The 14170-nt window shown below is 47.0% G+C and overlaps 1 protein-coding gene across 2 annotated transcripts in view; it reads right to left on the bottom strand.

Moving 5' to 3' along the window:
- KATNAL1 (katanin catalytic subunit A1 like 1) overlaps positions 1-14170 on the bottom strand; it is a 789545-nt gene that overhangs the window by 439135 nt on the left and 336240 nt on the right. For both annotated transcript variants that reach the window (XM_069639367.1, XM_069639366.1), the window contains one exon: positions 9788-9893. In XM_069639367.1, the coding sequence (XP_069495468.1) occupies positions 9788-9893 (106 nt within the window). The remainder of the gene's footprint in view (positions 1-9787; positions 9894-14170) is intronic.

Raw genomic sequence — 14170 nt, 5'->3', positions numbered from 1 at the left:
CGTGGAAGAAAGTCAGAGGGCACAAGACACAAGTGTGCAATAGAAAGTGGTGAGGAGTGCCCACCTCAGAGCCTGGGAGAGAAGGGCCCATCACCCAAAACACTGCAAGAATGACCAGACACAATGGGCTTAATTATAAGGGTGGCGGCCACGGTATGAACGGTGCCGGTAAGGCACCGGCACCATTCATACCGGGCTGCCGCATTACGAGTTCTGCTCGCAGGTTCCTGACAGCCCACCAGGGCTTACCTGGCGGGCTGTGCGGCACCCGCGAGCAGAACTCGTGATTGACCGGCACCGTTATCAACTGTGCCGGTGCAACCATGCTCCCCACCCCATTCTGCCCTGTGGGGCAGAATGGGGATCGGGAGCCCGGCATTACCGCCACCCTCGACTGGGCAATTACCGGCCCCTTCATCTCGTAATGGGCCGGTTATTGCCCAATCACGGGAGGCGGTGCCGGTAGCAAGCAAGACGGTAGCCGTGCCTGCCATACAGGCACGGCTACCACCATGCTCGTAGTGAGGCCCCAATGTCAAAGCCAGGAATTCGGGACAATAGACCAGGATGGATGCTTACACCACAGGTGGGGCAACCAGGAAATCTGACTTAGGAGGGGAGGCGAGTAACAAGGAAGACACGATGACGGCGACATAGGAAATCCTACAAGCGATCCAGGACTCAAAAACACAATTGGAACAAAGAATTGACTCTGTAGGGATCAACGTGGGACTCCTAAAACAGGACCTGAGAAACATGTCCACCAGAGTCCAGGAAGCCGAGGGTGGTGGAAGATGCCCTAACACCACTACAAAGAGACACTCAATCACTGCTAGAGCAGAACATCAGTGCTGGAATCCAGGATGGAGGATGCGTAGGGGCGTTCACGCCAGACCAATATACACCTGAGTGGGCTACCAGAGAGAGCGGCGGGGCCTTCCATGGAGCTGTTTCTCGAACGGCTAATCCAAGACTGGATGGGACGACAGGGACTATCAGGGTTCTTTTCCATAGAACGTGTGCACAGAGTGCAGGGGAGGGAACCACCACCAGGTGCCCCATCCCGACAGGTGATAGCCAGACTGATGAACTACAGGGACAGAGATGCTGTTCTCCAAATGACACAGAAAAACCTCTGACACAACAGAGCAACAGTAGCAATTTACCCAGACATCAACAGGGCCGTCCAGAAGGGTAGACAGACATTTGAAGCAGCAAAGCAGAAACTCAAAGAGAAGGGAAACAAATGCACAATGATGTACCTAGCTACATTGCGAGTGTGCGGACCACATTTGGGTGTGCTTTTTCACCAAACCCTCCAAGGCCAGGGAGTGGGCAGACTGAGTGGCGAAACAACCAACCGATAAATCCTGGCAGAAGATCCCAGACAAGGCCGGGTGGGGCCCGATAGAGACTACCCCCCCCCCCCATCATCAGATGAGCCAGTCAACAATGGGTAACAGGACGTTTGGCTACCGGAAATGCAAATCGGTGCACAACGTGTAATGTATGCGATATCACAGGTCTGGGCCCAAGCAGTAACATATTTAAATTTAATGATGACCCAGCGCTGGGAGTAGGGGCAGAGTGACTCCTATGCGTGGCCCCCACAATCCTAGTCCCTTCTTCAAGGACGAGGAGGGAGAGAGGAACTGTTTAATGTTTAAGGGATGACAAATGCTTCTAATTTGGGAGAAGTATAGAGTGGCATGAGGATATGTTGGTTTACATGGGTTTGGGGGGAGGGCTCGGGGGGACAGTTGGGGATGATGGGGAAGCGGAGAAGGGCCAGTTGCTGCGTTAAATATGGGAACAAAAGGCAGATATTATCCTGCTGCAAGAGACGCATATGTTTGGCACTGTATATAAATGCCTTGCCAGGGGGCAATATGGGGTGGTGGAACATGGAGGCTACCACAGGGAGTCTCTGGGGTTAAGTGGGGTTGGTAGCAATCCTGATACACAAATCAGTACTCCTGCATATTAGTAAGGTGGTCAGGCACAGCGGGGGGAAGTACATGGGTATTGTAGGAACACTATGGGGGGAGACAGCACTTATCATGAGTGCGTGCGCGCCCTAAACGCTGCAGGCAGACCTTTTCATAAACCTCCAAACACTGCTGGCAACTCATGGGATGGATTTCACGTTGATAGGGGACGACTTCAATGATGTTGCAGACAAAAAGTTAAACCGATGGTCCGAGGGCGCCATGTGTCCTGGGGGCAGGGGGAGCACCAAACTCACATTCTTCCTGATGATAACTGGACTAAGGAATATATGGAGGGAGGTTCACCCGGATCAAATACATTTCTCCTACCAATCAGACGCCCATGATGCACGCTCTAGGCTAGACTATATGCTGGTACCATGCACGTCAGTGGGCAGGGTGACAGACGCACAATATTTGCGCAGGGGATTGTCAGATCACTCCCCACTCTTGATCTGCTGGGAGGGGAAGGAAAGGGGTAAGCTGAGGGAATCGAGGCTCAATTCCTATCACTTAGGACCCAAGGATTAGGAAGACTATCAGGGAAGGGACAGTTGGGTAAGGAGTTTCTCCTCTGATACGTGCTTCATTTTTATAGTTGTGCATATTTTAGTTCCTTTTAAAACGGGTTGCCGTTCTGGCGTTTGACTGGGCGCCTCATACTTTACACTCACACTGCCTTCAGCGCATATGTTTTAAATTGTGTAGCACTTCATTTTCTTTGCTTGTATGCCGGTTCTCGGCAGAGGAGGGTGCCTGGCCTCCCAGGGACTCCGAGGCTCGGAATCAGTTGGACAAGTCCGGTTTTGCTCTCTAACTGGCACACACTGCAATAGCCTAGTGCTTCCTCTCTGCTTACACGCAGATCAGATTGAGGCGGCGGGCTACAATTATATATATATATATATATATATATATATATATATATATATATATATATATATATGACGCCTTCCTCGACAGCGCAGCGGCCAAGCGCAGCGAGAAAGGGCTTGTCGTGCCGAAGATGCACCTGAGTTAAGCCCGTCTGTGCCCGTCCGAACCAAGGATGGGACGGACAGCGAGAAGGGGCTAGTTTTATCGTGCTCTGACTTACTTAGTATAGCACGTCTGTCAACTATTTTCCCTGCAGGCTGGATCCCTGATCAACCAAGCCTAGCGAGGTGCGTGGACCTCTTCTATCTATTTCCTTATTAAATACTAGGTACCTTCCCGCCCATGCAGCATCGATTCACGATCTCCTGGACAGACGTTCCCCCAACCTGCTTTTTCTAACAGAAACCTGGATGACTCATCGGCGCTGGTATGTATGCAAGCCCTTCCCTCCGACTACAATATCTTGCGTTTGATCAGGACCTCTTCGGATTGTTGCGGGGGCCTCACTGCTATCTATACATCATCATTCGAGGCTACGATTCTGTCACTCACAAGCACAGTGTATATGGAGGAGCTATTGGTGAGAGTTCAGATCTCTGCTTCCTGCTCTGAACTTCCTGCTTGTCTGTAGGCCACCGGGCCTGCCTATGTCCTTTCTCACACCTTTCCTAGATATGGTCGCTGGCCTACATTCTCGCTTCTCCTCCCTGATTATTCTTGGTGATTTCAATCCCAAATTCTGCTGCCCTCCGGTGCTGGTATCCGCTCTATTCTTTGACAGTCTTACAGAGCTCAGCTTTCAACAGCTGGTCAATGTGCCTACGCACACCTTGGGCAACACACTATTACCCGTTTCCTCTCAAACTTTTGGTTGAGCCTGTGCTTTGGTCTGATCACTTCTAGTATCCTTCTCACTTAAGTTACCCTGTCCTCGTCTTAGGTCCTGTCTTCCTAAAATTCCTCGCCGGAATTCGCTCTGAGCAAATCTTGTCTCTTTGACGGCCAAAGTGGCCGAAGACCGCCTACAGGCTTCTCATGGTTATCTTGAGTCCCTTACCAAATCCTTCTTGACAACAGCCACCCTGGTTTCTCCTACCACCCAGTGTAATCGACCATCAGAACCTTGGTTTTATTGATGATCTTTAGGGCTGCCCGTCTTCAGCTTCACCAGCCTGAACGAGGCTGCCATCGCTCTTATAGAACTGAGGAAAGGCTTGCCTATAAGAACTGTGTGAACCTTTACCATTCCTTGATTAAGGAGGCAAAACATTGTTTCTTCACTCAAAAAGTTGATTGGGCTCTCAATCACTCTAGGGAGTGCTTCTCTTTCGTGAAATCACTATCTTTGGCTCCTGAGTGCTCTGCATCAGTAGTACCAACTCAAGAGCTCTGATTCACTCTTTTTGTTTTTTAATCACAAAAATTGAAACCATTCAGGAGTCTGCCACTACGGAACCAGGACAGGTGTGGTTCCTTCCAGTGTTTACCACTGATGTGGTGGCCAAGGCCATTGCCCAGCTAAAATCTGCAGCTCCCTCTAATCCTATTTCCTTATCCATCATTAAGGATATCTCCCTTTCTTAATGTAGTTGTTGGAGGCTCGGATCTCTCCTCTTCTGTCCTCATTTTGGAAACTGCCAGTGTTCTCGACCCTTTCAGGTCCAGTCCAGGTTTCATCCTGGGCAGGGGGCTGAGTGTGCTGGTCTTGGTTTAGGACGATCTGACCAGGCTAGTTGACAGTGGTGGGATGGGAGCGCTGATTTTATTCGATCGCTCCGCGGCCTTTGACACTGTCACCAACCCTCGCATGATTAGGATTGGCCTGGCGGGTTCAGTTCTTGCCTCGGTCACTTCCTTTTTAGCAGAGCGAAGTCAGGCGCTCTCTCTTCCCCCTTCCTCTCGGCCTTGTTTCACATCGGCCTTGTTTCACATCATCTGTGATGTCCCCTAGGGCTCTGCCTTGTCACCAATATTGTTCAACATTTATATGCAGCCTCTTCTGGTTCAAATCCGTTCCTTCGGTTTCCAATGCTATGCCTATGCTGATGACACCCAGATCCTGGTGCGTTTAGATCTCGGCCAGGCTGAGATGTCGCATGTCTTAGCCTCTGCCTAGCGGCCGTCGGGAATTGGATGAATCAGAATTGGCTAAAGCTTAATGGCGACAACACAGAGGTTCTTGTGGTTAGCCCTTTCCTTCAGTGAGGACCCCATCTTTTCTGGCACCGGTGGCAATGGTCAGAAACATGGGAGTTGTTTTCTCTGCCACACTTTATATGAGTGCCCAGGTGGCGACTGTCTGCAAAGCTGGATACTACTATATGAGGATTCTTAGGCAGGTCCTTCCTTTGCTCCCCGCTGATTATTGTAATGTGCTCTATCTTTTCCAGACTAAGAGCCTAATCCATCGGTTTCTGCTATTGTAGAACCTTATGGGAATCAGAACGCTGGTTCTTCCCTCGCTTCAGTGGCTGCCGGTGGCTAAGCAAATTGAATTCAAGTCTCTTTGCCTGGTGCATCAGGCCTTTTATGGTCTCAGTGTTAGTTATCTTCAGGACAAATTTCTCCATTACCAGCCCACTCGTGCTCTTTGCTCCGGCTCGGCTTGTCTGCTTACTGTTCCTTCTTCCCATCGTGTTAGGAACGGAGAACGTGCTTTCTCAGTTGCAGCAGCGAAATTGTGGAATACGCTGCTTCTGAGATGCACTATCAACCATCTGGAATTCAGACGTCTTTTGAAAACCCTCCTGTAATAATTTGTTTCCTCTGCTCTGCCTTTACTCATCCTAGCGTCATGATACCTTTGGGTGACAGTGCACTCTCCAAATATTCTGTTAACATAACCTAACAAAGGAATACTTCACACTCAACACAGGCAGAGGCGTAGCCAGGATTGTCTAACACGTGGGCCCAGCAGCTAATCTAGTTGGACCCACCAAAGTGACGTTGGCATCTATAAATGACCACACAGCGCTGCTGAGTGGGCATTTATAGATTTTGAGTGGGCCTTGCCCAGTCAGGCCCTACTCTGTCTACGCCTCTGAACACAGGTACTGTGAATAGCGGGTCCACACTATGGGAAGCGTATAAAACGGTGGTTCGGGGGATAGCCAGACATGCAATTGGGGCAAGTGAGCGGGAGAGACAAGCTAGGCTACTTGGGAAGGAAGAGAAACTAGCAGAAGCAGAGGCAAAAGATGCCCAAACACCAACACCCGAAACCAAGAGGACACTGGCTAAGGCAGAAAGGGAATACAGGGAGGTTGTGCCAGACAAAGCGCAGCAAGCGCATCTGATCAAGCAGGATAGAATATATTACTTGGGAGACAAAGTGGGTGTATGCTCGCATGGCTGGAAAAAAGGGAGGAAGGGGCTAGATGGGTCAGAGCCATAAAGGATCGGAAAGGGGGGGGAACATACAAAGGGGGAAGCCATTGCCCATATTTTTGATGATTACTACCAGACTCTATATGCCAAAATCCCGGGCCCCTTGACCCCCGAAATAAATAGGTACCTGGACAACATAACCCTCCCATGCCTGGGGGAACAGGAACGCTTAGGGTTAGAAGTGAAGATAACTAAGGAGGAGCTCCTAGAGATTATTCAGGGGATACAAGCCGGTAAAGCGCCAGGCACCAACAGGTTCCCAGATGAATTCTGGAGGTGTGTGTGGGATAAAGTGGGGGACCCCATGTTCGAAATGTTATGGGAGAGCCAGAAGAAGGGTTACCCGCCGGAAGCCCTTAGACTGGCCAACATAGTTGTCATCCCCAAGAAAGAGAAACCACTGAATGAGTGTCCTGCCTACAGACCAATATCTTTATTGAACATGGAAACAAAAATCCTTGCAAAAGTCTTGGCCAATAGATTGCTCCCGCGGATAAGCGGTTTGATACACCCAGACCAATGGGGTTTTTGTCCCGCGCAGAGCCACGCATATAAATCTATGGAGGCTCCACCACGCCATAGCAATGGCCGATTTGTTACAGGGGCCGCAAGTTGTGATGGCAATGGACTCGGAGAAGGCCTCCAGCTCTGTTGGGTGGGACTTTCTCTGGGCAGTAATGGGTCGGATGGGGATAGAGCCCCAATTTATAAGCTGGGTAAAACTACTATATGCACAACCGATGGGCCCGGTCCGGGTTATTGGCCACACGTCCGGCACGTTCCCCTTGCAAAGGAGCACCCGACAAGGCTGCCTGCTGCCGCCCCTGCTGTTACTAATGGCAATAGAACCCTTGGCGCAGGCGATTAGGGAGAACCAGTCCATCCAGGGCTTTGTGTGGGCCAGAGGGGAAGAGGACAGAATCTCCTTTTACGCAGACAATATTTTGGTGTACCTGGGAGACCCGGTTAGATCATGCCTGAAGATAATTGTGTTATTAGCAGATTTCTGGCAGTACTGCAGTTTAAAAATTAACTGGGAGAAATTAGTAATCATGCCAGTGAAAGGAGGGGTGGAGGCCCTACCCAGAGGCTGCCCCCTAAAGGTGGCGACGGGGAACTTTAAATACTTAGGAATACAGCTGACAAAAGACTCTGGATGCTTCCTAGAAAACAACCTTGACCTAATTATCGCGAGGCTGCCTGAAGACGCTAGACATTGGGGCACCCTCCCAGTGACCCTGCTGGTGAAGGTTAACCTACTAAAAATGTTTGCACTCCCCCCGATAGCTGTATGTGAGGCAGAACACCCCAGTAAAGATCCCAAGTAGACAATTGGAAATGATTAACACACTGATCAGAGGGGTAATGTGGGGTAATAAACACCCTTTGTATAGTTCAGCACACACTGACTATGTCGGTGTGGGAAGGAGGGGTGGGACTATCGGATGTTAAACAATACCACTGGACTTCCCACTGAAAGTAGAGAATTAATGGTTACATGGGGGGGGGCAACTCCCACACACAAGACTGGAATTGGATCTGATGGAAGGTGCAGACCCACTGCAGGTGATATATGGGAACTCTGGGTGGAAATGGCTGCCTCCTGCGGGTCAGAGACTAGTGAAAATTAGGGCAGAAACCAACAAAGCAATAGGCTGGAATGGGAAGATTACTAAATTCCAGCCTCTGTGGGACAACCAGGCGCTGAAGGAAATCAGGAAGTTGGGAGGCCAACCAAGGTGGATGAGAACAAGTATAACCAAAGTGGAGGACATAATAGGACAGAACGCTATGATAACATTCCAGGGGCTGAGGGACAAGCATAGGCTAGGTCAGAGGGAGGCTTAAACGTATTTACGCCTGGCACATGCAGTGATGATGCAATTTGAGGTTAACCTAGACCTGCCAGACCACAGCCCCCTAGAGATCAACCTGTTCACAGAAGCACTGGAAGAAAAAAAAAGGTATCTCTGTACTATACCAAGCTATCAACACATTCTCAGCACACCTTCTGAAGCAGCGTAAAGAAAAGTGGGAGAGAGACCTGGGCACCTTGGAAAGTGAGGACTGGTTGGAGGCCCAGGTGATGGCAAGAGAGGTGAATATATCATCTAGGATGCAACTGATCCAGTATAAAATCCTGCACAGAGTGTACTACTCCAGGGACCGTCTGTATAAAATGGAAAGAGATGAAATGGCCCAATGTCTTAAGTGTGGGGAAATGGAGGGCACGTTCTATCATATGTTGTGGAATTGCTGACGGACTGGGCCTTGTGGGAGGCGGTCCTCCACAGATTGGAAGAAGTGTTGAGCAGTGCAATTCCACAGGATCCCAAAAGGCTGTTACTGCATACTTGTGGTGACTTTGAAGGGACCAGGTGGGAATGTAAGCTGATAGCCATGGCAGCAATTGTAGTAAAAAGGGACCGGGCAGTCAAATGGCGCTCCCGGGACACCCAGACAGCAGCAACCTGGGAAAGGGGCATGGAAAACTGCAGAGTATGGAGAAGATAGTCTCGGAGCAGAGGAATGCTGGGGAAACATAGTAAAATATGGTAGAAATGGGAGAGCTATGCAGATTAAGGAACTAGGGGGCACTCCAGTATTATCAATATCATGGACTGAGGGGGAATAACCAGGACTGTAGAAAGTGCAGAAGCAGATCGGTTCGGGGGGGTGGGGACTAGGGGACCACATTGTGCTATATTATGTTGGTTGTATTGTGCTGTTTTTTACAAAATGCAAATAAAAAGAGTTATTAAAAAAAAAGTACATACTAGTGAGTAGGCAGCTCACCGAACTCTGTTACCCCATGACTACATTGTTTAGTATGCCTTGCCTTAAAAGCAAAGGCAGGCATTTTCCATCTGCAGCCACTTTTCGTTTAGATGTGCTTAGTGTGCCTCCCATTTCCCCTCTCGCGCCCCCTTCCTCTCCTATGTGTTTATTGCACTTATTTGCTCTTTGTTCGTCTTACCCTACACCTCCCCTCTCTCCTTTCTTCATGTATAGCTCTTGCATTGTCGTAACGACCGTCAGGCACGTGCAATATTTTGTGTCATATGTTGTAATAGTTTGTATTTCTCCTGTCTATGTTGTACCACTGAACGCATAGCTTTCGCCCATTCTGAATTTACCAATGCCTATTAAGAATGTTAATCATTGTTCTCACCCTCCCTGCATTAGAGTGCTTTGAAACGCTAGTTGTTAAGTGTATAGGTGCTATATAAATGACCAATAAATAAATAAAGTGAAAGGGAGTGTAACATTATTGAAATCTGAGTTCCTATGATGCTTCACCTATTGACCACAGGATCCAATAGGTGAGCCAGTAGGAGAGAGAAATATGAAAAGACAAAACTTGTTCATAAACCAACCCCTACAATCAACAAAAGTGCCACAGAATCATTGTCCTCACTAATCTGCACAATACAAAAAAGTCTACACTGTATAAAAAGCCAATCACTGCATCTGAAACATATTTGGTGTTATTTTTTCATGCAAGAAATACTTCACACACAATTACAAAATCTTACCTTCCACGGTCTCCGGATACCTTTAAAGAAATCAGGCATCCACATAGGAAGAACAACAGCTTCTCTTAGTAGCTTCTTGGCTTCTTCTAGGTCTGCTATGTCCTCCCTATGCAAAAACAAAAAGGTACCACCCAATAACCATCTACTGACTTCTATTCTTTTGGGTTATGCGTGTACATATCAAAGGAAAACAAAAATGTTATATATATATATATATATATATATATATATATATATATATTTATATTTATATATGATGTAAAGCAGCCTCAATACGCTTTGCAGCCAAACACTTATGCTTTATTCTTAGTTACATAGATGGTTACATTAAGAACCTTAGAGGAACACCACTGGGTCCCATATCACCCAGGCAGGCCCAGCTCTAACTGCCATATGGTAGAACCTTCACACACACTCGCAGGACATTTTATGGCAATGCTCCAACATTCTCACAACTCATGCATTCTGAGATAAGCACATCACAACATATCTCCCTCTCTTACTTCAGACACGCACATATAAACAAATCTACTTTACAACACATCTCCTTTTCTCACAATAAACAACGCACATTCACACAGCAACTTGCACCTTTTAAAGAGGGTGTGCTACTCTAGAAAACATGGTGGGATTGACCCCACTACCAACTTAGGAACTACGATGGCTCAGCGCGACCCAACCATCACCCAATGGAGGCGTGACCTCTCACCTCACCGCTGTATAAATCTCTATCCCATCTGGGATACATGGCGGTAGGCACTACCTCCCCATGACAACCTTAGGGAACCCCACCCTCTTCTAATAAATGGTCCTTGGTGCGACCTAACCATTACCACCTGGTAGAGGCGTGACCTCTTACTGAACATCTTGGGAAACGTACTACTCCCACAAATACCTATATGAGTGCAGGCGTGACCTCACCCACTTAACCCTTGCTGAGGCAGGACCTTGTATAACAACTTATTTTGGGCATGACCCCTACTTCTAATACTTACTTTAATCAAACACAGATTCTAAATGTGGCAGGCACGACCTCCCCTTATTACTATTCGGCACAACCTAAACTTAAACATTCGAGGGTACACAACCTTTGCACATTTGCTGACATAATCACTGTGATCTCTCTGTCATCCTTGGTACACTTATGATCACTTAGCGCTAAACTTCCATCCTTACCAAGAATAATCTACACATTCAAATAATTACAACTCGGTTTGGTTTTGCTAGGACCAAACATAACATGCATGGTGAAAAGTCATGTTGAAGTGCTAAAAGTCTTTATTGTATTGTACAACATAAACCCTGCAATGCCTCAAAAGCGTTAATACTAAGCCACTCGCTCTCATATATTAACACTTACTCTCACATGCTCATCTTCATCGTCATCAACAGGCACTCTTCGAGCACTTCACACATAACAATCTCTATATAACATGTTTCTTATAATGGCCATAAGTGTCCATCAAGACCTAAAAATCCTCAAAACAGATTGCATCTTTTGAACTTTCATACACACGTTACATACTCACTTCTCATGCTCCAATCATCTTGGCAACATGTTACATTTCTCATGGCATCTCATGAACCTAAACTCATTTTAAAATCAATAATCCTTTTACTTGCTAAAATATATGCTTCGCAAAGGATACGTTCTTTTCCTTTTGTCTGCGGATCATGTTGTCAATTTCATTCGGGGATCTTCGCTTCACCTAGCCCCGTTTTGTAATCTTTTTCGCATGGCAGGTCTGCTTTCACTCCAGAACGGGACACCTGTCCCACGCAGACCCCGCTTGATACGACTTCACTTAAAACGAAAAGGAACATAATTTCCCTTCTTACTGCTTCTGCGGACCGCTACACTGTCATGCTTTCTCTTCTGCATTGTCTTGCAATTCGCATACACCTTAACTTTTCTCATCACTGCTTCTATGGAGCTATGTATTTTATTGCACCACTGTATATCTCTCTGCGTAGCACTTCTTACGACTTGACCATAACGTCAATCTTCTTCATGTTTGCGTTGTGAATACACAACGCAAACAAAGGTCCCTTACTCGGACACAGCGTTGAGCTTGGAGTCTCACATTACGGCTGTGATCAGTTGTTCCCTTGTCACACGGACACGGATGACTCTGCTGAGTGGCACAGCTGTGACTGTTTGTTAACGCTGTTACTTTTGCTCATATATATTGCATACAGCTTCACCAGTACTTTTAACGTTATAGCTCTCCTGGAAATTTTCTTGATGGCCCAACCTTCATTCCTTTGCTCATAAGGCTCTGAGTACCAACATTTTCCCATTTAATGTCTGTGTTTCATGCGCACTTTCACACATGCAGCGCTGGAGATTTCTCCCGTGGACGCTGCTTCCACGCTTGTGCTGGGCCTTTTCTCCCGCTGCGCTGGGCTAATCTTCCCTTTACACTGCGCCTTGCATTATTCTCTGACTTTTCCTTAGGGGTATGCGCAAAATTATCTTACAAGGAGCCTCTCATTAGGGCACACTACTCTTCTCATTTGCTTGTAGCCCTCTCTTTCTCTGATCAGATAGTTACCGGCTTATCCTTCTCAATATTTGCCCTGGGTGATGGGACATACTTAATTTCCTTTGGGGGCAGTGGTTCCTCTTCTTATCTTGCTGCTCCCCCCTCAGCAGGCGGTATCTTCTTCTGTTTCTGCACACGTGCTCTGTTTCACTTTACCTCATCGCCATTGATGTAAAGTAGCCTTGGTCGACTTTGTAGTCATACACTTATGCTTTATTCTTAGTTACATAGATAGTTACATTAGGAACCTTAGAGGAATACCACTGGGTCCCATCACCCAGTCAAGCCCAGCTCTAACTGCCATAAGGCAGAACCTTCACACCCACTCACAGGACAACATTCTATGGCAATGCTCCAACATTCTCACAACTCATGCATTCTGAGATAAGCAATATATATGTGTGCACATTAACTCACAAACTTAATAATGTAAGCAGCATGTACAAAAAAACAATATGTTCTTAGAAAACATTAATACATTCATGCCACACTCTTGTTTAATTTGTAAAACGTGGGGTTTCACCCTAAGTAAGCAAAGGTAATCCAGATGTGGGCCCCTTGATCAGTGTGAAACAAGGCTGAACCATGTGTCTGGGGTTGCTGATGGTACTCTTGTTCAGAGAAGAATTGCCTTGCATTTCGGTGTGGGTGGGTCAGGAATTATATGCAAATGTATATTTCTCCTCTGGGAAGGGTGTGGTGAGCTAAAACATGGTTGTAGACCCTCCTAAGTGGAAATAATTCCATACAACAGGTTATTTGAACCATGTTCGTCCTCAGTAGAGGCGCTCCCACGCTCGTTTAATATTTTACATTCAGCATTATGCTACCAATAACAGTTACATATTATATCAGGTTTGGACTGGGTTATGGGGGAAGGGCAGAAAGGAGTGTATGGAAGACAGCTTCTCTGGCGAATGGGTAGAACTTCACTCTGGACTTGAATATCTGCACCAAATTGGCTGCCTTGATGTCGGGCAGAAGAGTGATCCATTGGTGAGGTGCTAGAAAGATAAACCATAGAAAGTAGGCTAGATTGACATGCGACAGAGATTGGTGAGGACTACAGGGCAGAGAGCCTGTGGAGAGAGAAATTGGTTCACCAAAGTAGTGGGGAGCCAGGCCATGGTTTGATTTGTAAAAAAGCAATGCTGCAGAGGAAGCCAACTGACTATACAGCAAGGTAGGAGAACATCTAGAAGGTGCATGTAGCAAAGTTGAGTATGTTTTTGATATCAGCAAAAAATAGTACAGAAGGATACCCTGGAGTAGGATAGATCAGTAGTCCAGACTACTGAGAACCAGGGTGGAGATGAACGTTTTGACAATGTGGTGGTCTTTTGGACATTTAGAAAGTTAGTAATGATGGCAGTGGTGATAATGCAATAATGTAGCTCGAGTTTGTTGTCATCAAAGAGGACCTCAAATTTGCAAGTCTTTCGTGTTGGCGGGAGAAAGTCAGTATGTAAGGAGTTAGAAGACAGAGGAATGGGTTAGGGATTGGAGGCCAAGAGAACGTTGTTTTGAAGGTTTAGCATCAAACAATGCAATGCCAATCTAATGTTGAATGGCAGGAACACAGTTGGTGAGGCACTCCAATGTCAGAGGTCAAGAAGGTGGAGGAGAAGATGATTTGGGGCTAATCAGCAAAGATGTTGTGTGAGAAGCAAAAAGATGAAAAAAGAGTATGCCCCGGGAGGAGGCGTACAGAATATAGAGAGGTGGACACAGGACTGACCCTTGTGGGACACATACAGGAGGAGAGTGGGGAAGGACTACGTTTCTTACCTTTATCTCCTGTTCTCCAGCATTGGTATCTTTTATAGATTCACATGCT

The sequence above is a fragment of the Ambystoma mexicanum genome, chromosome 7q (assembly GCF_040938575.1).
Source record: "Ambystoma mexicanum isolate Mex_15411 chromosome 7q, UKY_AmexF1_1, whole genome shotgun sequence".
NCBI lineage: Eukaryota > Metazoa > Chordata > Amphibia > Caudata > Ambystomatidae > Ambystoma > Ambystoma mexicanum.
Note: the sequence above shows the minus strand (reverse complement) of the source record. Positions and strands in the feature narration are given on the sequence as shown.